This window comes from Mus caroli, chromosome 4 (genome assembly GCF_900094665.2).
Source record: "Mus caroli chromosome 4, CAROLI_EIJ_v1.1, whole genome shotgun sequence".
Classification (NCBI taxonomy): domain Eukaryota; kingdom Metazoa; phylum Chordata; class Mammalia; order Rodentia; family Muridae; genus Mus; species Mus caroli.
Window position 1 is genome coordinate 116,190,582 of NC_034573.1, and position 20,380 is coordinate 116,210,961.

Genomic DNA, 20,380 nt, shown 5'->3' on the forward strand with positions numbered 1-20,380 from the left:
CAGTGGTTAAGAGCACTGACTGCTCTTCCAGAGGTCCTGAGTTCAATTCCCAGCAACCACATGGTGGCTCACAACCATCTGTAATGGGATCTGATGCTCTCTTCTGGTGTGTCTGAAGACAGTGACAGTGTACACACATACATGAAATAAATAAATAAATCTTAAAAAAAAGTAGGGTTGAGAAAAAATTTAAGCTTATACATTTTAACTTAAAAATTTTAATTATATTATTTATTGTGTGTTTGTGTAGGTAGGTAGGTAAGAAGGTAGGAAGGTAGGTAGGTAGGAAGGTAGGTAGGTAGGTAGGTAGGTAGGAAGGAAGGAAGGTAGGTAGGTAGGTAGGTAGGAAGGAAGGTAGGTAGGTAGGAAGGTAGGTAGGTAGGAAGGTAGGTAGGTAGGAAGGTAGGTAGGTAGGAAGGTAGGAAGGTAGGTAGGAAGGTAGGTAGGTAGGTAGGTAGGTAGGAAGGTAGGTAGGTAGGTAGGAATGTATGTAGGTAGGTAGGTAGGTAGGAAGGTCGGAAGGTAGGTAGGTAGGAAGGTAGGTAAGTAGGTAGGAAGGTAGGTAGGTAGGAAGGTAGGTAGGTAGGTAGGTGCATGTGCCATAGCATGCATGTGGAGGCCAGAGGACAACATGAAGGAACCAGTTCTCTCCTTCTGCCATGTGGGTCTCAGGTAATCAGGTATAACAGGGACCTTTATCCACTAAGCAATCTTGCCAGCATTTTGTTTGTTTTAGATGAAGTCTTACTGTGTAGCTCAGGTTGTACTGGAACTTGCTATGTAAACCAGATTGTCTGGAACTCAGACATCCACTTTCCTCTGCCTTGCTGCAAGGATTAAAGGTGTATGCCACTGTACTAGGCCAATCAGCCCAACATTTTAACTTAAAAAGAGTGTTTAAGAAAATAATTTTGGGTATGTTGAGTCTTTTAGAAGGCTACAGCCTACCTTCCCACTCTTACCTCAACTAGCACTGCCTTCATCTTAGTACCATCATCCTGTGGTACACAGACTGTAAACTCTAACTTAATGAACAAGTATTTCATTTCCACACTTACAGATCTTGAAGAAATGTTTAATGTCTCCTCAGGTTCCCTCCCATACACGTTTAGCTGGACAGACCTGAGGTCCTACTTCTAACACGTATCAAGTTTAGTTGTTGTGACACCACTCACCTCTTTCAAAGTACATACATTGTTTTAGATGTGCATATTAAACTTGCTCTCTTTTTTTGTTTGTTTGTTTGTTTGTTTGTTTTTTGTTTTTCGAGACAGGGTTTCTCTGTATAGCCCTGGCTGTCCTGGAACTCACTTTGTAGACCAGGCTGGCCTCGAACTCAGAAATCCGCCTGCCTCTGCCTCCCAAGTGCTAGGATTAAAGGCATGCACCACCACTGCCCGGCAAACTTGCTCTCTTACCAAATGATCATTTCCTTTCTTTTTTTATACATTTAAAAAATGTATTTATGTGCCTAAGTGTCTTGCCTGCGTGTATGTCTATGCATCATGTATTACCTGGTGCCCACAAAGGCCCAAAGAGAGTGTTGGATCCCCCAGGAATGTAGTTACAAATGGTTGTGAGCTACCTAAAGCAGCCAGTGCTTTTAACTGCTGAGCCATCTCTCCAGCCATAAAATAGTCATTTTAAATCAAAATAAACCAACCAAACAAAAAGTAGATGAAGCTAACACATACACCCAAAAGCAGAAAATAAGTGTGGAGAGCAAGTCTGCAAGAAGCTGACTCACAGAGTGACTCACAGTATTTCCTGGGTATCTCACCATGAGAAAGCCTCTGACTACAGTGCAAACTTTTTTGGCTAGAGTAACTACTCTAGTATTGTTATTAATGTCTTACTGTTACAGATCTGTATATGTAGCATAAGAACAAGAAATACCTCATGCTCAAGAGTTATTGGAAAACCACAGTCACTTAAAAAGAAGGTAACTGTGACATTATAGAAGGTAGAACATAATCTTTACATTAGATAGATACAATTTGATGTGGCTTTATCCATTTTGAAAAGGTTAGCTAGAACTAACTGCTGCATTTTGACCCTTAACTATTTTGGTAATACTCAGAAGGAATTGAAAAAAGGCCCATGGTGACCCATGTCTGTAACACCAGCATTCAGACTGAGGAAGAAGGAACTACCTAGTAGCAACACAAAAGACATGCTTAGGATGCTTGGCCAGATTTCAAACATGTGAACATGACTCAAACCTTTTTGTTTTGTTCTTGTGCTTTCTATTTCAAAAGTGGATATTCAAATATATATTGCACACACAAATAATCAATATATAATAGTATATTGAAAGAATCTATTGCTCTTTTCAGAGGTCCAGAGTTCAATTCACAGCAACTACATGGTGGCTCACAACCATCTGTAATTGGATTTGATGCCCTTTTCTAGCATGCAGGTGTACATGCAGATAGAGCACTCATACATAAAATGAATATATCCTTTTAAAAAAAGATTCGATTGCATATATAAATATATGCATATATAATCATATATTACATACATACTCATATTACATGTGTATGATTATAACATGTTATAATTTAATCAGATTTTTATGTCTTTTCCAAATATTTTTATTTTAGACTTCCCTTGACTATATTTATAAGTCTGCTTGTTCTTATTAATTCTTTTTATTTTATTAATTCACTTTCCATCCTGCTCACAGCCCACCTCTCTCTTCAAGACAGGGTTTCCCTGTGTAGTCCTGGCTGTCTTGGACTTAGTCTGTAGCTCTGGCTAGACTTGAATTCAGAGATCCACCTGCCTCTGCCTCTCAAATGGGGCATGCACTACCACACCCAATGCTTAAACTTTATTTATTACCAAAGGAATAACATGTAAGGTCATAGATAGTGAGATAATCTCAAGAACATTTGAAGATTTTTCTTATCATCTACTGAAGTACAAATTTCAAAACAAATTATCATGTATTTCTGGTCAAAGTGTTATAAGTTAGTGTTATTTAAATATGTAAGACAGTCATAACCAATTTTCTAGGGCAAATACAAATAGCAAATGTCAGCTAAACTCCATGGTTCTTACCTGTTCACTCTTCGAGGACACTTGTCTGGTTTGATGTCAACTTCATAGAGGTAGACATCAATCTTTGGGATTTCAACTTGAAAACAGTTAGCCAACAGTTTAATGGGTTTGCCCATAGTGCCATACCCAGGTCTTCTGGGCACTATGAATAGGGGCTGGGCCCCAATGGGTCCTGTCAGGGAGAAGAAAAAAAAAATTCACACAGTTAAAAGCCATATTTATATAATCTTACAGTAGGTTAGAACTATAGGTACAGCTGATAAATGCTTAAACTTGGTCCTGAAAGGTGACATTATTCCTAACATTTCAATTTCTTTCATCTCATCTTATTCTCTTCATTAAAAACAAACAACTATGCTCTGGAAAGGAGAGACAGAAGAACTATGCAAACTCAAGTAAGCCAGTACATATTAGACCCAGGTAGCTGGCACTAACAGTAAAATACATCTAGACTAAAGTAAGACCCAAACCCAAAATAAAAAAAATGAAAATAAAGAATACAACTTCAGATAAAAAGTAAAACGAATACTCTTTGGTTGGTGGTTTAGTCTCTAGGCACTCTGGGTGGTCTGGCTGGTTGCTACTGTTCTTCCTATGGGGGCTGTAATCCCCTTTAGTTCCTTCAGTCTTTCCCCTAGCTCTTCCATTGGGGTCCCCAGGCTCTATCAGATGGTTGGCTGTATCTGCTACATATGTAGCAGAGGATGGCCTTATCTGAGATTAATGGAGGCTTGAAGCCCCAGTGTAGGGGGATGCTAGAGCAGTGAGGCAGGAGTGGGTAAGTGGGTGGAGGAGGACCCTCATAGATGCAAAGGGGAGGAGGGAGAGGGAGAATAGAATGAGGGTTTGTTGAGGGATAACCAGGAAGGGAGACTTCATTTGAAATGTAAATGAATAAAATTATTATTATTATTAATAACAGCAACAACAACAACAACAATAATAATAATAATAATTAAAGGAAAACAGAGGCTAGAGTGGATGAAGTGTTCACTGTGTAAGCACAAGGACCTGAGTTTGGGTGTGGGGAGAAACCCATGAATGGATAGGTGTGCCTAGAATCCCAGCACTGAAGGCAGAGACAGAAGGCTCCCAGGCACCCGTGTGCCAGCCAGTCTTGCTGAAACCTCAAGCTTCAGGTTCAGTGAGAAAGTATCTCAAAAAAATAAGGTGGAGGGGCTGGAGAGATGGCTCAGTGGGTAAGAGCACTTGCTGCTTCTGTAGTGGACGTGGGTTCGGTTCCCAACACCCACACAGTGGTTCATAATCATCTATAATTCCAGTATCAGGGAATCTGATACCTTGACTTCCTTAGACACTAGCCATGTACATGGTACGGGCAAAACTCTCACACACCCATACAATAATTTTTAATTTAACCTACACAAACACATATATACATAAGCATAACACACACACACTAAAATGTAGACTACTTGAGGGCAGTATATGGCTGAAATCCTAACACTTAGGAAGAAGAAACAGAAGAATCAGGAATTTAAGGTCAGCACTGGGTACACAGTGAGTTAAGAGGCCAGCTTAGTTTACATAAGAACTTGTCACAAGAAACAAACAAACACAGCCGGGCGTGGTGGCGCACGCCTTTAATCCCAGCACTCGGGAGGCAGAGGCAGGCGGATTTCTGAGTTCGAGGCCAGCCTGGTCTACAAAGTGAGTGCCAGGACAGCCAGGGCTATACAGAGAAACCCTGTCTCGAAAAACCAAAAAAAAAAAAAAAGAAAGAAACAAACAAACAAACAAAAATGACAGAGGAGCTGGGCGTGGCTTTTCATCCCAGCACTTGGGAGGCAGAGGCAGGCGGATTTCTGAGTTTGAGGACAGCCTGGTCTACAGAGTGAATTCTAGGACAGCCAGGCCTACAAAAAAATACCCAATAATAAAAAAAAAAAAAAAAAAAAAAAAAAAGGAAGAAAATCAATCTATAACAGTAATTAGATGACAAAATGATCAAAAATGATTTATCTGAAAAATAAACTTCAAGATTTTTACATTATATATATTTAGTCAAAATTAATTTATATATATTATGTATGTGTGTAAGTGTGTGTGTGGGGGGGCTAAACAGGTAGATGTCACTGGACAACTTGAAGGAGTCAGTTGTCTTCTTTCATCATATGGGTCCCAGGGATTAAACTGAGGTGGTCTGGCTTGTCAGTAAGCACTTTTACTCACCGAACCACTTCACTGACAAACTGGAAATTTCAAGCAATACTGATTTTATTTAAATGAAGAAAACCACTTAAATAAACAATGCCAGATCTTTTTTTTTAAAGGAATCACCAGAAGACATTAAAAAAATCCTGACAATAAATTTGACAGTGATGAAATCGGCAAATTACCAGGAAAAGACAGTTTACTGACACACAATAGTATCTTCTGATAGAAATAGAAAATGGCACACTATAGAAAAATGGTACACTCTGGAAAACTGTACAGTGTTTTGTAAAATACCAGCAGAAAGAAGCTGGAGAAGTGGCTCAGTGGTTAAGAGCACTGGCTGCAGCCAGGCAGTGGTGGCACACGCCTTTAATTAGGCAGAGGCAGGCTGATTTCTAAGTTCGAAGCCAGCCTGGTCTACAGAGTGAGTTCCAGGACAGCCAGAGCTACACAGAGAAACCCTGTCTTGGAAAAAAAAAAAAAAAAAGAGCACTGGCTGCTTTTCCAATGGACCAAGGTTGGATTCTCAGTATCCAAATGGCAGCTCATTATCCTCTCTTTAGAACTTCTATTCCAAAGGATCTGATACCCGCTTCTGTCCTCAACAGATGATGGGCACATACATACATGTTGCACAGAGGCAAAACGACCATATACACATAGATAAGTAGGTAGGTAGTTAAGTATGTACATACATACATACATAATGTGGAAAGAACAGAAAGAGTATGGGCTGGAGAGATGTCTAAGCTGTTAAGAATATAGACTGTTCTTGCAGAGGGTTCCAGTTCAGTTCCCAGCACGCACAGTATGTTGCTCACAACTATCTATAATCCCAGCTCCTGAGATCTGATGCCTTCCTCTGGCCTCTGTGGACACCTGTACTTATATGTACATGTACTTATAAATATGCTGCCACAGGACTCACACATACATGTACACATAGTCAAAATGAATCTTGAAAGTAACAGAGTAGCATATGGTACAATAAGTTTTTACATTTTGTTTTGTTGCAAATCTTCTGTCATTGGTAGTTTGTCTGGGGAAGGGCGTACATATGCTTGCTGTGGTACATGTGTGGAGGTCGGAGGACAACTTTCAAGAATCACTTCTCGCCTTTCACCATACGGGGCCCAAGGATTGAACTCAGATCCTCAGACTTGGTGGCAAATGCACTTAGTCTAGTAGACTACATCAATGTTGGGATTATATGATCCAGTAATTCTACTTTAGGGGAGGAAGGTATATGAATGTGTGTTTGTATGTGTGTGTTTAAGAATTTAAAGGAAAAAACTTGAACAAAGATAATTTAACATGAATGTTTATTGGAGCATTATTTACAACAGCAAAAGGATAAAAAGCAACTTAAATGTTATGGATTATGGATAGGTGTGGAAGATACACCTAATGGCAAAGTATTCAACCTTAGAAGAAATTCTTGACACATACTACAATATAGACCAACTTTAGGACATAATATTAAGTGAAATAGCCAGTTACAAAAAGACAAGCACTGTGTTACCACCATATGAGATATGTATAACTTCTATTTAAAAAAATCAGAGAGAAGGCCAGCAAGAAGGTTCAGTGGGTAAAGGCACTCGCTGCTAAAGCTGACAACCTGAGCTTAATCCCCAAACCCACAGGATGGAAGAACAGAATCAGCTCTACAAGCTGCCTCTTATGGGTGGCTTCCTCTCCAGACACAAAATAAGAAATAAACAGTCTTTTGCTTTGTTTTAAAGACAGGAAGAAGAAGGTGGTGCACGACTTTAATCCAGCACTCAGGAGGCAGAGGCAGAGGCAGAGGCAGTTGGAGAGCAGCCTGGTCTACAGAGTGAGTTCCAGGGCAGCCAGGGATACACAGAGAAACCCTGGCTCAAAAAACAAACAAACAAACAAATAAATAAGACAGGAAGAAATGTAATTGTTAGGGGCTATGGCAGGAGCCAAGAGGAAGTAAATTTCAGTTTTCCAAGATAAGAATTCTAATGATTGTTTGCACAACAGTGTGAATGCACTTTATCACTAGTGAGCTATACATTTAAGTGTATAGAAGATAAATTTCATGGTATGTGTATTTTACCACAGTTAAAAAAAAAAAGTCTAGCTGAGGGTGGTGATACTTCTGGAAAATGCTTCTTGAATATTGGCTTTAATGTGACTTCCATCACGTATAGTTCTAATTTTGTTAAAAAATTTTTCTTTTTCTATTTTGGTTGAGTATATTTTTGTGTTTTAATAGCATAAAAATTTAGGTTCTTATATTTATTTACTTACTTATGTGCATATCATGGAACATTTATGGAGGTCAGAAAACAGCATGTGGGAGTCAGTTCTCCCCTTCCATCATGTGGAGTCCTGGGGATTGGCCTCAGGTGATCAGGCTTGGTAACAAGCACCTTTACCAACTAAGCCATCTCACTAGCTTACCTGTGTATCTTTTAATAATTTCATTTATATATTGAGACAGGGTTTCTCCACATGGGTACTGAGAATCAAACTCAGGACCCCAAAAAGAGCAGCCAGTGCTCTTATTCACTAAACCATCTCTCCAGCCCTCAAATTATGGAAATTTTGCTTTAATATTCATAGAATACCTGCTCTACCAATCTTATTTCTAGGAATTTATACAATAGGCAGCACTGAACTAGTATTCAAAGATTTGTGTACTATGTACTAAGATACTTGCCAAAGTTTTATCCATAATGAAGAAAAAGATGGAAAAATCTAAATTACCACCTATAAGACTGATTAACATATTAAAAATTAAATGTATATACCCATAAAAGTTATCATTGCGAACACATAGGTATAAATAATGACATCGGGAGAATACTCATGATACATGATTTAATAGTAAAGGTAGAAGTAAAAACAACATGACAAACAGGCCAACTTTTTTTCTCTCCTCACTGTCCCCCAACCCCACAGGATTTCTCTATGTAGCCCTGGCTGTCTTAGAACTTGCTCTTAAACTCACAGAATTCCTGCTGCCTCCAAAGGTGTGTGCCACTACCGCCAGCAACATTTTTTTTCCTTTAAGTCCTTCTATGCTTGCTTTGGGATTACAAGCAATCACCACCATGCCAGACTGATAGTTTTATGTGAGGGTTAGAATAATATTGTTATATAATGTTATTTTTGCATTCCTTTATAGTTTTGCTTTTTAAAACAAGGAATATGTATTTATTGGTCTAGAGTTAAAAATGTTTGTTTCAAGCTGGGCAGTGGTGGCTCACGCCTTTAATCCCAGCACTTGGGAGGCAGAGGCAGGCGGATTTCTGAGTTCGAGGCCAGCCTGGTCTACAAAGTGAGTTCCAGGACAGCCAGGGCTACACAGAGAAACCCTGTCTCGAAAAACCAAAAAAAAAAAAAAAAAAAAAAAAAGTTTGTTTCAGAAAAGTAAATGTACTAAGTTCATCTCCAAATGTAACTGAGTGGAAGGCCTGTGGTTTCTGCCTGCTGTGTACAGACTTACACTAGTGCAAATGTAACTGAGTGGAAGGCCTGTGGTTTCTGCCTTCTGTGCACAGACTTACACTAGTGCACATTAGCACGAACCTTCTAGTAAGCTCCTATTTGCCAGTTTCAAAGTCCACTTATTTATTTATACATAAACTCGCCAAGAAAGACAGTGGCTGTAGTCATATTCTCTATACCTAGACAATCACTTACACAATATTAAACGTGTTAAGGGTTAAGTGCCTCAGATGTTACTATAGGAAGAAATCTTTTGAAGAATTTTCTCCCTTGAAAATAAGAGTAAATATTAATATTAATAGATTTTGTAATCTATTAACTATTTTTAAAATTCAAATAGATATTATGAATAACTTATGCTGTTAGAAGATTTAGAAATCAGAAGAGTAGCAAAATAGTATTAAATAAAACTAAAATAGTACATAAATTTATTAATTGTGAAATTTTTCTTGCAAATTTCCTTCTAACTATGAAAAAAATCTAAAAATATTTCATTTATTCATGTTTATATTGCATAATTTCTGATTTCCCAAGAATCTGAAAATTATTAAAAGAATAAAATAAGTATATGATATAAAATGAATACTTACAGACTATTTTATTAAGCTGATATTCTAGACAAATGTACGAACCAATCCACAAAATCAATATAAATATAAACTAATATATTATGTATAAAAATAAACTAATATATTAATACCAACATATTAAGCAAAATTTGACCGAATTAAAGGAAATAGCATCTATTTCTTTTCATTCATTTTAACTGCTTATCAATCCACAGAAATCTACATTTATAAAGTAAGAGAAAGCATTAGTTGTTTGAATCTCAATAGTCTTTTTTTTAAATCATTGGCTAGCCAGAGAGAGTCATTAATATTAACAGAGATAATGGTAGAAAACCACAGCAACTCCCAATACAGAAAGGCTGTTCACGCATCCTAACAGCATAATCATTATGGTAGAAAAACACAGAATATTCTTTCTCACACCGTTTTGCTAATGAGCCAAGAATGAGGGTCTATGAGTATTCTAGAGAAGTGAATTAGAAAGTAGGAATGTCTGCTAAATGTTGTTCAACCTAGCCCTCTGAAACTGAAAAGGACAAGAAACAAAATCAGCTGAGAATAAATTATCTTTTTAGTTTTACTTTCCTAAGAACAGATCTATAACTTTGGCCTTTTTTCTCTTATATATTAACTATTTAAAACAAATTACATTTTAAGGTTTAAGTGCTGTAAAAGAAAGTTTTGTTAAATTAACAAAAACACTGGCTTCAGTTTGTCTTTCAGGTATCTTAAGAATTTAGAAATCAAATGAATCTAGATATCTATAATATAAAGTAAAATAATTTTCAGCTAGAATCCAGCAGCTAAAGACAATTTGGCAAGAATTCCTCTCAGAGCTAGGATTTTTTCCATATATACAAGCGAGAACTAACTCTTCAGGAACTCTCCCTTTATAGGGCCCCTGGCTTCTTGGCATGCTGTTTGGCCAGGCTTACGGAGGAAACAAACAAATACAGTGTTCCCAATGAAAAATATAAACTAACATACATGAAAACCAACTTATTAGGCAAAATTTACCCAGAGAATAAAAGGAAATAGTATCTATTTATCTTTTCATTCATTTTACTGTTTTTCAAGGCACCTTTCTTATGGTTGACTAGTTTCTAATTTGATTTTTAAAAGTAAAAATTAGTTGTGTCATAGTGATAGGCTCATGGGTATTTTAAAATATTTTCTTTATGTTTATAAGACTACATTTTAAGCTACATACGTTTTATTTTGTCTTGTTTTTACCTCTTCTTTAAAGTTTAACATTTTTGAGACAGGGTCTCACTATATAGTCCTGACTGACCTGAAACTCACTATGTAGACTATGCAGTCATAAAACTCAGAGAACCTGCCTCCCCCTTCTGAGTGCTGGTCACCACACTGGGGCCTAAAGTCTTTATTTAACAGAAAAAAGTGGGTGATTATATTCAAAGTACATTATATACACATATAAAATGTTATAATATAACCAACTATTTTATATATTACAAACATAATTTCTTTAAAAAAAAAAAAGAAAAGTGACATTTGTCTCCTTTTTTTTTTTTTTTGGTTTTTTGAGACAGGGTTTCTCTGTATAGCCCTGGCTGTCCTGGAACTCACTCTATAGACCGGGCTGGCCTCGAACTCAGAAATCTGCCTGCCTCTGCCTCCCCAGTGCTGGGATTAAAGGCGTGCGCCACCATGCCCGGCTTGTCTCCTTTTTACTATTCTCTCTGAGTACTCTATCACTGATAGAAAAATTAAATTCTAAAACAATAATCAAAATAAGCTTGTATGGTTTTTGTAATTCAAGTCTAATGCCAGTCTTAAGTAGCAAATTCTACAATGTTATAGTGGCCATCTCAGGACAGCAGCAAGAAAACAAACTTTTAAGTGGTAATACAGTAGGAAAAAATTAGTACTTCCAAATTCACAACTACCACACAAAGGGGCAATATAACATTGTTCCACCCCAAACAAGCCATACATATAAAATGCTTACAGTAATGATTACTTCCCAAAGTATGGATTGTTTTAAACACTAACCTGAGAATCTGATGGCACTGTGTATGTCAGTTATTTTGAATCTCTTACTCTAAACCTCTTCTTCAAACCCTCCCTTTTATTTGGAGATGGAGTCTGACTATGTAGCCCAGGATGGCTTCCAAGTCAAAATTCTCTCTCAGGCTGAGATGACAGGAGCACCCCATCATGCCAGACTCCAGTCTCATTCTTCATTTACTTCCAGCTTCCTTTACATTCAGCTTTTATTCTTCTGAAATCTGGACCCAAATGGGCCTTTGTTTCCCTCCCCATACTGTTTGTTTGTTTATTGAGTGTGGATGTCTGTGTGGATGGGACAACTTTTGGGAGTCAGTTCTCTGCTTGCATATGAGATCTGGGTCAGGCTTGGTTGCACGTGCGTTCCTTTTGCAAGTGCTTCTGACTCAAAACATTTTCATCAATAAAAGAAATACCGGGCTCTAACACAAAATTAAAAGTTTAACTTAAGAGGGCTGGAGAGATGGCTCAGCAGTTAGAGAACTTCCTGTTCTTCAAGAGGACCAAGGTTGGGTTCCCAGCACTGACAAATGGCAGCTCACTACACTCTAATTCCAGTCCCAGGGGAGTCAATGCCCTCTTGTGGCCTCTGTGAGCACCAGACACACACATGGTATAAGTGACACATACATGTAGTCAAACACTCATTAAGGTAAAAGTAAGTAAAACTTTTTTGCAAGATTATATAAAACTATCAGCCACAACAACTCTACTTACATAGTAGTAATTTATGATTAAAAATAAGTGGCCTTTTCACCTCCAATGTTAGGGATGGAATTTGGAGTACACTAGGAAAGCAGTCCATAACTGAAATGCCCATCTTCACATAGATTATTAGAGAATATTTACATTTAAGTATAATTCCTTTCTGAATAACAGCTGGGCTTTACCTAAAAATATAAACTAGAGTCCTAGGGTTCAAAATAGGTAGTGTTTACATGAACATTGCCTGATTTTCCTGTTCTCATTTTATTTAGAAACAAAGCATAGCCCATTTATTTTATTTAACTCAATTGTAATTAGACCAAAAAAAGTTTTATCAGATTTATCCCTATGGAATTATAAACATAAATGCCAAATTATTATTTAAAATGAGTTATTCCCTTTTTTGTTGTTAAATTGAAGTTGAGGTGGTACTAATTAGTGGACTGTATAGGACAACTGAAAAATGCCTTACAGAGCTAGGCATGATGGCATACAGCTTTAATCTACACAAGGAGACCTAGTTTCACAAATAACCCTTGTAATATTTCATGCAAATAGGAAAGAAAGAATAAATATTTTTAGTAAGGAATGCTCTATCACTAAATAATTACATGATAATTATATTTGATATCCTCTATTGCACTAAAAGGAAAACAGAATTTGAGACCCAAAATTTCAGTACTAATCTAATAGACTGTTAGAAAGCACCTATATCTATTTTTTCACATTTAAGATTTATTATATTGCTTTATGTGTATGAATGTTTTACCAGCACGTATGTATGTGCACTATATGCATGCCTGATGCCCTTGGAGGTCAGGAGAGGGCATCAGATCCCCTGGGACTGAAGTTATAGTTTTGAGCTACCACATGGTGCTAGGAACCAAGCCCGGGTCCTCGGCTGGAACAGCAAGTGCTCTTACTTGCTGAGCCATCTCTCCAGCCCACATATCTAAAAAATGTCAAATCTGAATTTAAAACCTAGTTGTCTATTTTCCTAAGTATGTTTCAATTTCACGATTACATAAAAATCGCAAAAACAACACAAAAAACTCTCTCTCCCTTTTTCTCTGTTTCTCCTTCCTTCCTTCCTTCCTTCCTTCCTTCCTTCCTTCCTTCCTTCCTTCCTTCCTTCCTTCCTTCCTTCCTCCCTCCCTCCCTCCCTTCCTTCCTTCCTTCCTTTCTGTCTCACTATGTAGCTCTGGCTGGCCTAGAACTTACTATGTAGACTAGACTGGCCTCAAACTCACAGAAACCCACTTGTTTCTGCCTTCCAGGTGTTGAGGTTAATGCCATGGAGTCTCCACACCCAACCAAAAGAAATATTTTGATAACAACCTTCAGCCTGATATTAAACAACAGTCAGTCACACATAAACTTCACTGAAGAACAAATTTTATATTTCAAGATGGCCAAGCATGGCCGGTAGAACTGTTTTGGTTGTTTTTATTCAATTAACAATTTGGCTGTTTTTGTTGTTTGTTTGTTTGTTTAAACAGGGTCTCACTAAGTAGCCCCAGCTGGCCTGGAACTCTCTATGTAAACGAGGCTGGCCTCCAACTCACAGAGACTGAACCATCTCTGCCTCCTGAATGTTGGGACCGAGGTGTGAGCCAACATTGCCAAACTAGTTAATAAATCTTAACTATACCTACCCTGAGGTGAAGACATCAACTGCTCTATATTTTATCAAAACACCACCCAAAAAGAAAAGGTACATTTTACTTTCTGAGTCAGGCTTAGCTAATTTTATCAGCTGAGTAGTTGGCCCGATACCACAAATAATCAACACATGTCAATATTTTCACATGAAAAGCCCAAATAGGGGAAATACTCAATTTGGAGGAAAGATCTTCAAAAGTTTTAGGTAGATAATTAACACAACCTTAAATGTCCTATTTAGTTTTCCAGGCTTGACAACAGGGTAGCTATGTAAAAATCAGAGAACTGGAAAGAATCAGATAGCTTATAAAGTAAAAGCAGTACAGACAGAATGTAAACTTTTAAAGCATGGAGAATACAGTCTGGAAACACAGATATTGATAATAAGAGTCCAAAACTTCACAGCCTAGACATATTTCACTGTTAAGAAAATATGAGGAAAAAAATGGAACATAGAAAGGGAAAAAATGGTAGACACTGAGTGGAAAGAAATTCCACATAATAATGGAAATGCCTTTTTGTATCCCTTCGACAATTATGCCCTGAACCGATTTGAAGGCCTTCTATGTTGCTAGTTTTAGTTTTGGGTTTTTTTTTTTTTTCTCTTATATTTGGGGACCTTTCAAATTGGCATAATGAGATATGAAATTCAGTGACTTGCTATAATATAATAACAAGCCAATCCCCCAAATATATGAAAACAATACATTACTGATCTTGTGGATGAAGAGAACTTTCAAACTGGAGAACAGGGTGACTGCTGGGCCAGCAGGCCGTTATGTAACACCTATTTCATGTTACTCTATCAATTACTTTGGAACTGCTGACTACTTTTTCCTTTTTAAAGAAAAGCACTATCCAGGCCGGCTTCCTTTTCTCAAGACCTCTATTTTTTTTTTTTCCCCCTCAAGAGACAAATCCTAAATTTCAGATTTCCAGGTATATGGCAACTTCTGTGTAGGGAATAGAAAAATAGAGGGGAAATAGTGTCAGCATCCCGAAGCTCTGCCTTCTACATAAGCAGTGGTCCAGAGTGACAGGACATCTCCGAGCTCCTCAGAAACTACACACCCCACTGTCACAGACACTGAGAACCAGGGGTGGGAGCAATGCCATCTTACATCTGACGTCTCCCGAGCACCAATTAAAAACGATATCACATTGATTATCTCAGAGCATCCTCAAACTATACTAAGAGGTAGATAAGGGTGATATGCCTGTCTTGTTCTGCATCCATGGGACACACGACCCGGTTAAAGGACAAGCGCACCCTTTACATTTTCAACAAGAATTCCAAAAGCAAGGGCAAACTTCTCTCCATCCTCAGGGGAAAGCACTTTAGGGGGATGTCATCACCTACAGAACCCCAAATTTAACCCCTCCTTGTAGTTTCGCCAACTCAATGACCCCAAGAGTGTAGGTCCCGGAGCTGCGGAGAGGCCACCCGCGTTGGGCCTGAAAGCCCGCAACTCCCTCATTATGTGCCCTGACAGCACCTGAAGTGGAAGGAACAAGGATGCTCAGGGGACAACGTCGGGGTAACGACCCCACCTGCCCTGTCCCGCAGCTCGCCTCACCTGCGGAGCCGATTTCCATTCATGGAGCTGGGGGGAGTGCTTCACGAGAGAAAGGTGCCACCACAGAGGCGAGGAGCGGACGCCCTCGGAAAGCTCAGAACACAAGAGGCACAGTCGGGGGAGACAGACAGCCTGCAGCGAGGTAAGAGCGGCGACAGTCCTGAGTGAGGACGCTGGAGCCAGGTCCGGAACTTGCGTCGCCTACAGCTGCTGACGCGTGCAGCTTCCCGACCCGCCAGCCGCCCCGCCGCCGCTGCCGCTCGCTTTTCCCGGTCGCCCCCGGAAGCCCGCTCTCGTCACTTCCGCTCTCCGGATCGCGCCCCGCTCTCCCTCCCGGTCCGCAGCTCGCCTCAAGCCAGAGCCTTGCGGGAGCAACAACGTCTGGGGTTCTGTGGGCGGGTGAGCCCGTGCCTGGCTGGGGCGGAGCCGCGGATGGGCGGTCGCCCTGCACCCGCTGTGCCTGACGGCGACAATCCCGAGTGAGAGGCCAGCTTTCCCCGTGCCAGCCTCCCAGTTGAGGACCGCTGCTTGAGGCGACGTCGCTGCCAGCCCGCGGAGCTTACCTGAGGTACATCCTACCTGAGAGTGGCGGGTGACCAGCCAAGGGCATCCTCCCTCCCAGCTCCGTCTGCCATACCCGCTTGGAGCACGTGCACTAGGCGGTGACCACAAGTTCAATATAGTTTTTAAACGGATGAACAAGAAACGGGACGTTCCATGAATACCAGATGGAATTATGTTTATGTTTAAACAGTCTCCTAATACATTGAGGAACCTAAACGACTTTCCAGTGTTTAAACACCTGCTAAACCTTCTCTTCCTTGGGACTCGAGACTTTTACAGCCAAATTGGTCAGTCTCCAGTTTCCCCCGATCCGATCCGGTCTGGTGCTTTTCTGCTGACTGGGAACCTTTGGGAGACTAGACCCAGCTCATTATCCGGCAAATAGTCCGTCTTTTAAAAATACTTGGCTTCGTGAAACCAGATACTTCATGCAAGCTTAGCAATGATTCAGTATTTTTCCCCGTGTCCCAATGAACCAGTAATGTTTTGACATATATTTCTTTCTTTCTTTTTTTTTTAAGAGAATTGAGAAAGATTTTATTTTCACGATCCCGTTTTGGGTTTTTGGATTAGTCACTTTATCTTTGGACTTTAGTTTCCTCATCAGAAAAACTGAAAGACCAACATGTAACAATGCACACAGAAAACAAACAAACAAACAAAAAAAACCCCAAAAACCTCCCAAATGTTAGTAACAAAAATATTTACTATAGTTACAATTTTGAGGCACTTAATAAATATGCTGACTACATAATAAACATTTAATGCATGGAAGTGACTCCAAGCCACATCTAGCACACCAATTCTGCCTCTCTTCCTGTTGACTGAAAATACTCTTAAACATCCCCAGATGAAAGAGCACATCTTAAAAGTCATGTTCAAGCTCTGATTATATACAATCCATATTGACCTAAGCCATAAGAACTAAATCTCAGACTTGTGCAAGGACCTATCCTACCCCCAATCTCTTGATTCTGGAACTAGTTCTTTGAATGAATGCAAGCTCAACTAGCTTCCAGAAAAACATGGTGTGGTGACAAACAGCATGCTTTTATTTGTTTTCAAATGTGTGTGGTGGTGTCTGATCTATGCACGTCTGGTGTCACGGAGGCAAGAAGAGGGTGGCAGATTCCTGGGACTCGAGTTGAAACAGTTGTGAGCCATCGTGGGTGCTGGGAAGCACTTAGGTTCTCTGGAAGAACAGCCAGTGATCATAACCACTGATCCATCTTTTCGAAGGTGCTGCCTTTTTTAACACTATAGGAAGATTTGCATCCTTAGAGTCAGTGAAATCCAACAAATGGCTATGATGGGTTCCTATCTACTTTGGCTTTTACTGTTTTAGGGTAACCCCCCATGAAAAACTCATGAATTAAAATTTAAAGTAGGGAGGCAAAAAGGTCTAGGAGCTTCTTGCCGATGAAAAGTTGTATGAGGTTTTCCCCTGGCCAAATACTGTTTGGGGTAACTGATTTCCAAATGAGCCTAATCTTCAGGACATAGAGTTTTGTGTATCTTGTTAACTGCCACACCTTCAGTACCAGAGCAATGCTTGTTGCTGTCCTGTAAGAGCACATTAACTATTTGCTGGCTGGCTGGCTGGATTGTTTTCAAGGATAGGGCTCAAGAAGTCGGATAAAACTGTGGGCTTATGTCTGATGGCATTGATGGTTTTCAGAAGGAAGAACTATAAAACAGTACAAAGTCTCAGGTGCACAGGAAGCAGTGAACACTGCGCACTGAGCACCCCAGCAACCACCTCAGCCAGACAATGCAAAATTTCTTTAAATATGACTAAAAAAAAAGCATGAACTAGAAAATTTAGAAAGACAGTAAATTTAACTTTACATTAAAAAATTGGACATAAAAATGGGAAGTTTTTTCCTATTCAAAATGAAAGGCAAGCCATGGGTTAGGAAAAATTATGTTATGTATGTACACATATGTGTATATATACACATATTATCTCCAACAAAGAACTTATTTCTTGAATTTTATATGCTTTCATAGCTCATTAAGACAACCAACCAAATTTAAAAAGGAGTAAACTACACGAACCACCCAACAAAAATATCAGGGTATCAAATAGTTACACAGATACATGACAGTCACCATGACAAAGCACATTAAAATACCAAATGCTCAGTGCATTTCAAACTTCCTACAGTAACGTGTGGTAAGGCCTTGAGGCCTACAAATGAGATTCGGGGATTTAAGAATACTCACTTTCTTCCCAACTGCCACTGTTATTCTACAGCCCTTCATGTGTCTGAAGTCTACTTCCTGTGTTAGGGAAGATACACCACTAAAAAATGACAGCCCCCACCAGTCGTGTAAGAACACACGGAGCCAAGGCTGAAGGCTCTCTACTACTCTCCATATGCCACGGTACCCACCCAACAGTCCTTACCTGCTTCTGTCTTGTCAGACATAACTAACTGTCCTAGTCCTTACGATGCAAAGGATAAGTCCCACTAATGTCTTATAAAGGATGACTTTGCTTTCCCAGTGGCATGAGAAAATGAGCCAGTGAGACATGAAGCCTGAATTGCAATGGCATCCAGAGGAAGATTTCTTTGTTTTAGAAAGAAACACTGTAAGGGGAAAAAAAGTCCTAACTTCTGACATGGCTGCTTTGAAGGATTGCTTCTTTCATGTTCTCTGCATATCTTCCCAAGCGTGTAAACCTTCCTCAGCCTATAGTCAAAACAATGTCTGGGAAATGAGAATCCATTTAGTATTCCAATGCATCATTACTGAAGTGATATTGACAGCAGCCTGGTAAAGCATGACCGAGGCTTAGAACTTCTAAGTACGATCTTTCACCATAACGTTAACCTCTAAACCCTAACTGCCGTAAGATTCTAGCGTCAAAGGCAAGAGGGAAGATTGTTCAACCAGTACTAAAAAGGCTATCTGTACTGGCTAGTTTTGTATGTCAACTTGACACAAGCTGGAGTTATCACAGAGAAAGGAGCCTCCCTTGAGGAACTGCCTCCACGAAATTCAGCTGTAAGGCATTTTTCTCAATGAGTGATTAAGGGTGGGAGGGCCCATTGTGGGTGGTGCCATTCCTGGGCTGGTAGTCCTGGGTTCTATAAGAAGCAACGGATTGCTAAGTCTTTCAAAATAGAAAAACAAAAACAAACACCTTCTGTGTCACTGGGAGGTGGTGGTGCATACCTTTAATCTCAATGCAGAGTTCTAGGCTAACTTGGTCTACAAAGCAAGTCCAGGATAGTTAGGGATCTGGTACACTGAGAAACCCTATCTTGAAAAACCAAAATAAAATAAATTTGTCTTATTTCAACCAGGAATATGTTGTTCAAGTTCAACCAACTTCCTTTAAGATTTGCAACTGGAAGGATCCTGGTGTCTAGGCGGCCATATCCCAGAGGAATTTGACAGGTGGTAACCAAAGGCTTAGTGTTATAATTTGCAAAGTCATAACACTTGGCCTCCAGAGGACAGCTAGACCTATTATATGTACACTGTCTGCCAGTGATAATTCCTCAGTGGCTCTCTGCCAGAATCCTCCTCTGCACCTTCTTCCCCAGTGTTGAGAAATCAGTGTTCTAGTAGTACTAGGGAAGATACCAGACCTTTCAAGCTCAACAACTATGCCACCAGCTTAAGATACAAACCCAAGAAACCCCTGAAGTTGGGGGTGAAAGTATCTGAAAGATAATTTGCTGACACCAAGAGATCTTTTCCTACTCTGCTCACCTGAAGATGCAGGAACATTACATTTTGGCTTACTTCACGTTCAGGATTATAGACGCCATCCCTTGTGTTTTTGTTTGTTTGGTTTTGGTTTTTGAGACACGGTCTTACTATGTCGCTCTGACTGACCTGGAACTCAACGTATGCATCAGGCTAGCCTTGACTCAGAGATCACCAGTCTCTGCCTCCCAGCTGTTGGGGTTAAAGGTGCGTACCACCAAACCTTGTCTCAGTATCACTTCTTGATTTGCCCCCCCCCCCGCCCCCGCCATGTTCTCCAGCTCATTTCACTCATCCTCAAATTCATCAGTCTTGGTATCTGCCGTTGTCTTGAGATGACAGAACAGAATGTAGTTTGTTCCTAGGGGTTCACAGTCCTTGGAGAAGACAAGTTTTAGCAGTAAGTACAGCAAGCTAGGTTCTGTCTAGTGTAGGAGCACACAACGCATAAATAAAATTAGGACTAAAATTAGGACTTTTTTTCTCCCAAGAACAAAAGAAATTTGAAAGTGGTGGTGTTATCTGATGGACAATTTGGAAGTCCTAAATTGCTTTTCTGTTCTATTTCTTTCTCCACCTTATTTAACCAGGCCAAAATAAGTTACCAGTTTATCTAGTGGTGACTTGGCTGTCACCTAGCTTCTGACTCCTCCCCATCCCCAAGGCTGGCTGTCCAGTGTATTTCTTTTTGTAAGTGGTTTCCCTTGCACCTGAGGCCTTAGCTACCTTTTACCCAGTGTGAATCCGGTACTTCTACCAGCAGTTTCCCATCTTGCCTAAGCACCAAGACTGTTTATTGGTAACTTTAATTGTATTCCCCAG

General features: G+C 39.7%; 1 protein-coding gene across 4 annotated transcripts in view; it reads right to left on the reverse strand.

Annotated features, from left to right (window-relative positions):
• The window catches only part of Ago3 (argonaute RISC catalytic component 3), a 77,386-nt gene extending 61,840 nt beyond the window's left edge, over nucleotides 1-15,546 (reverse strand). For 2 of the 4 annotated variants that reach the window (XM_029475684.1, XM_029475686.1), the window contains exons 1-2: nucleotides 15,272-15,524; nucleotides 3,067-3,238 (exon numbers count right to left, since the gene is read on the reverse strand). In XM_029475684.1, coding sequence (XP_029331544.1) covers nucleotides 3,067-3,238; nucleotides 15,272-15,290 — 191 coding nt within the window. In that variant the 5' untranslated portion in view covers nucleotides 15,291-15,524. Of the gene's footprint in view, nucleotides 1-3,066; nucleotides 3,239-15,271 lie in introns of all 4 variants that reach the window. The other 2 variants (XM_029475685.1, XM_029475687.1) reach the window with 2 other exon arrangements.
• Between the last annotated feature and the right edge of the window lie 4,834 nt (nucleotides 15,547-20,380).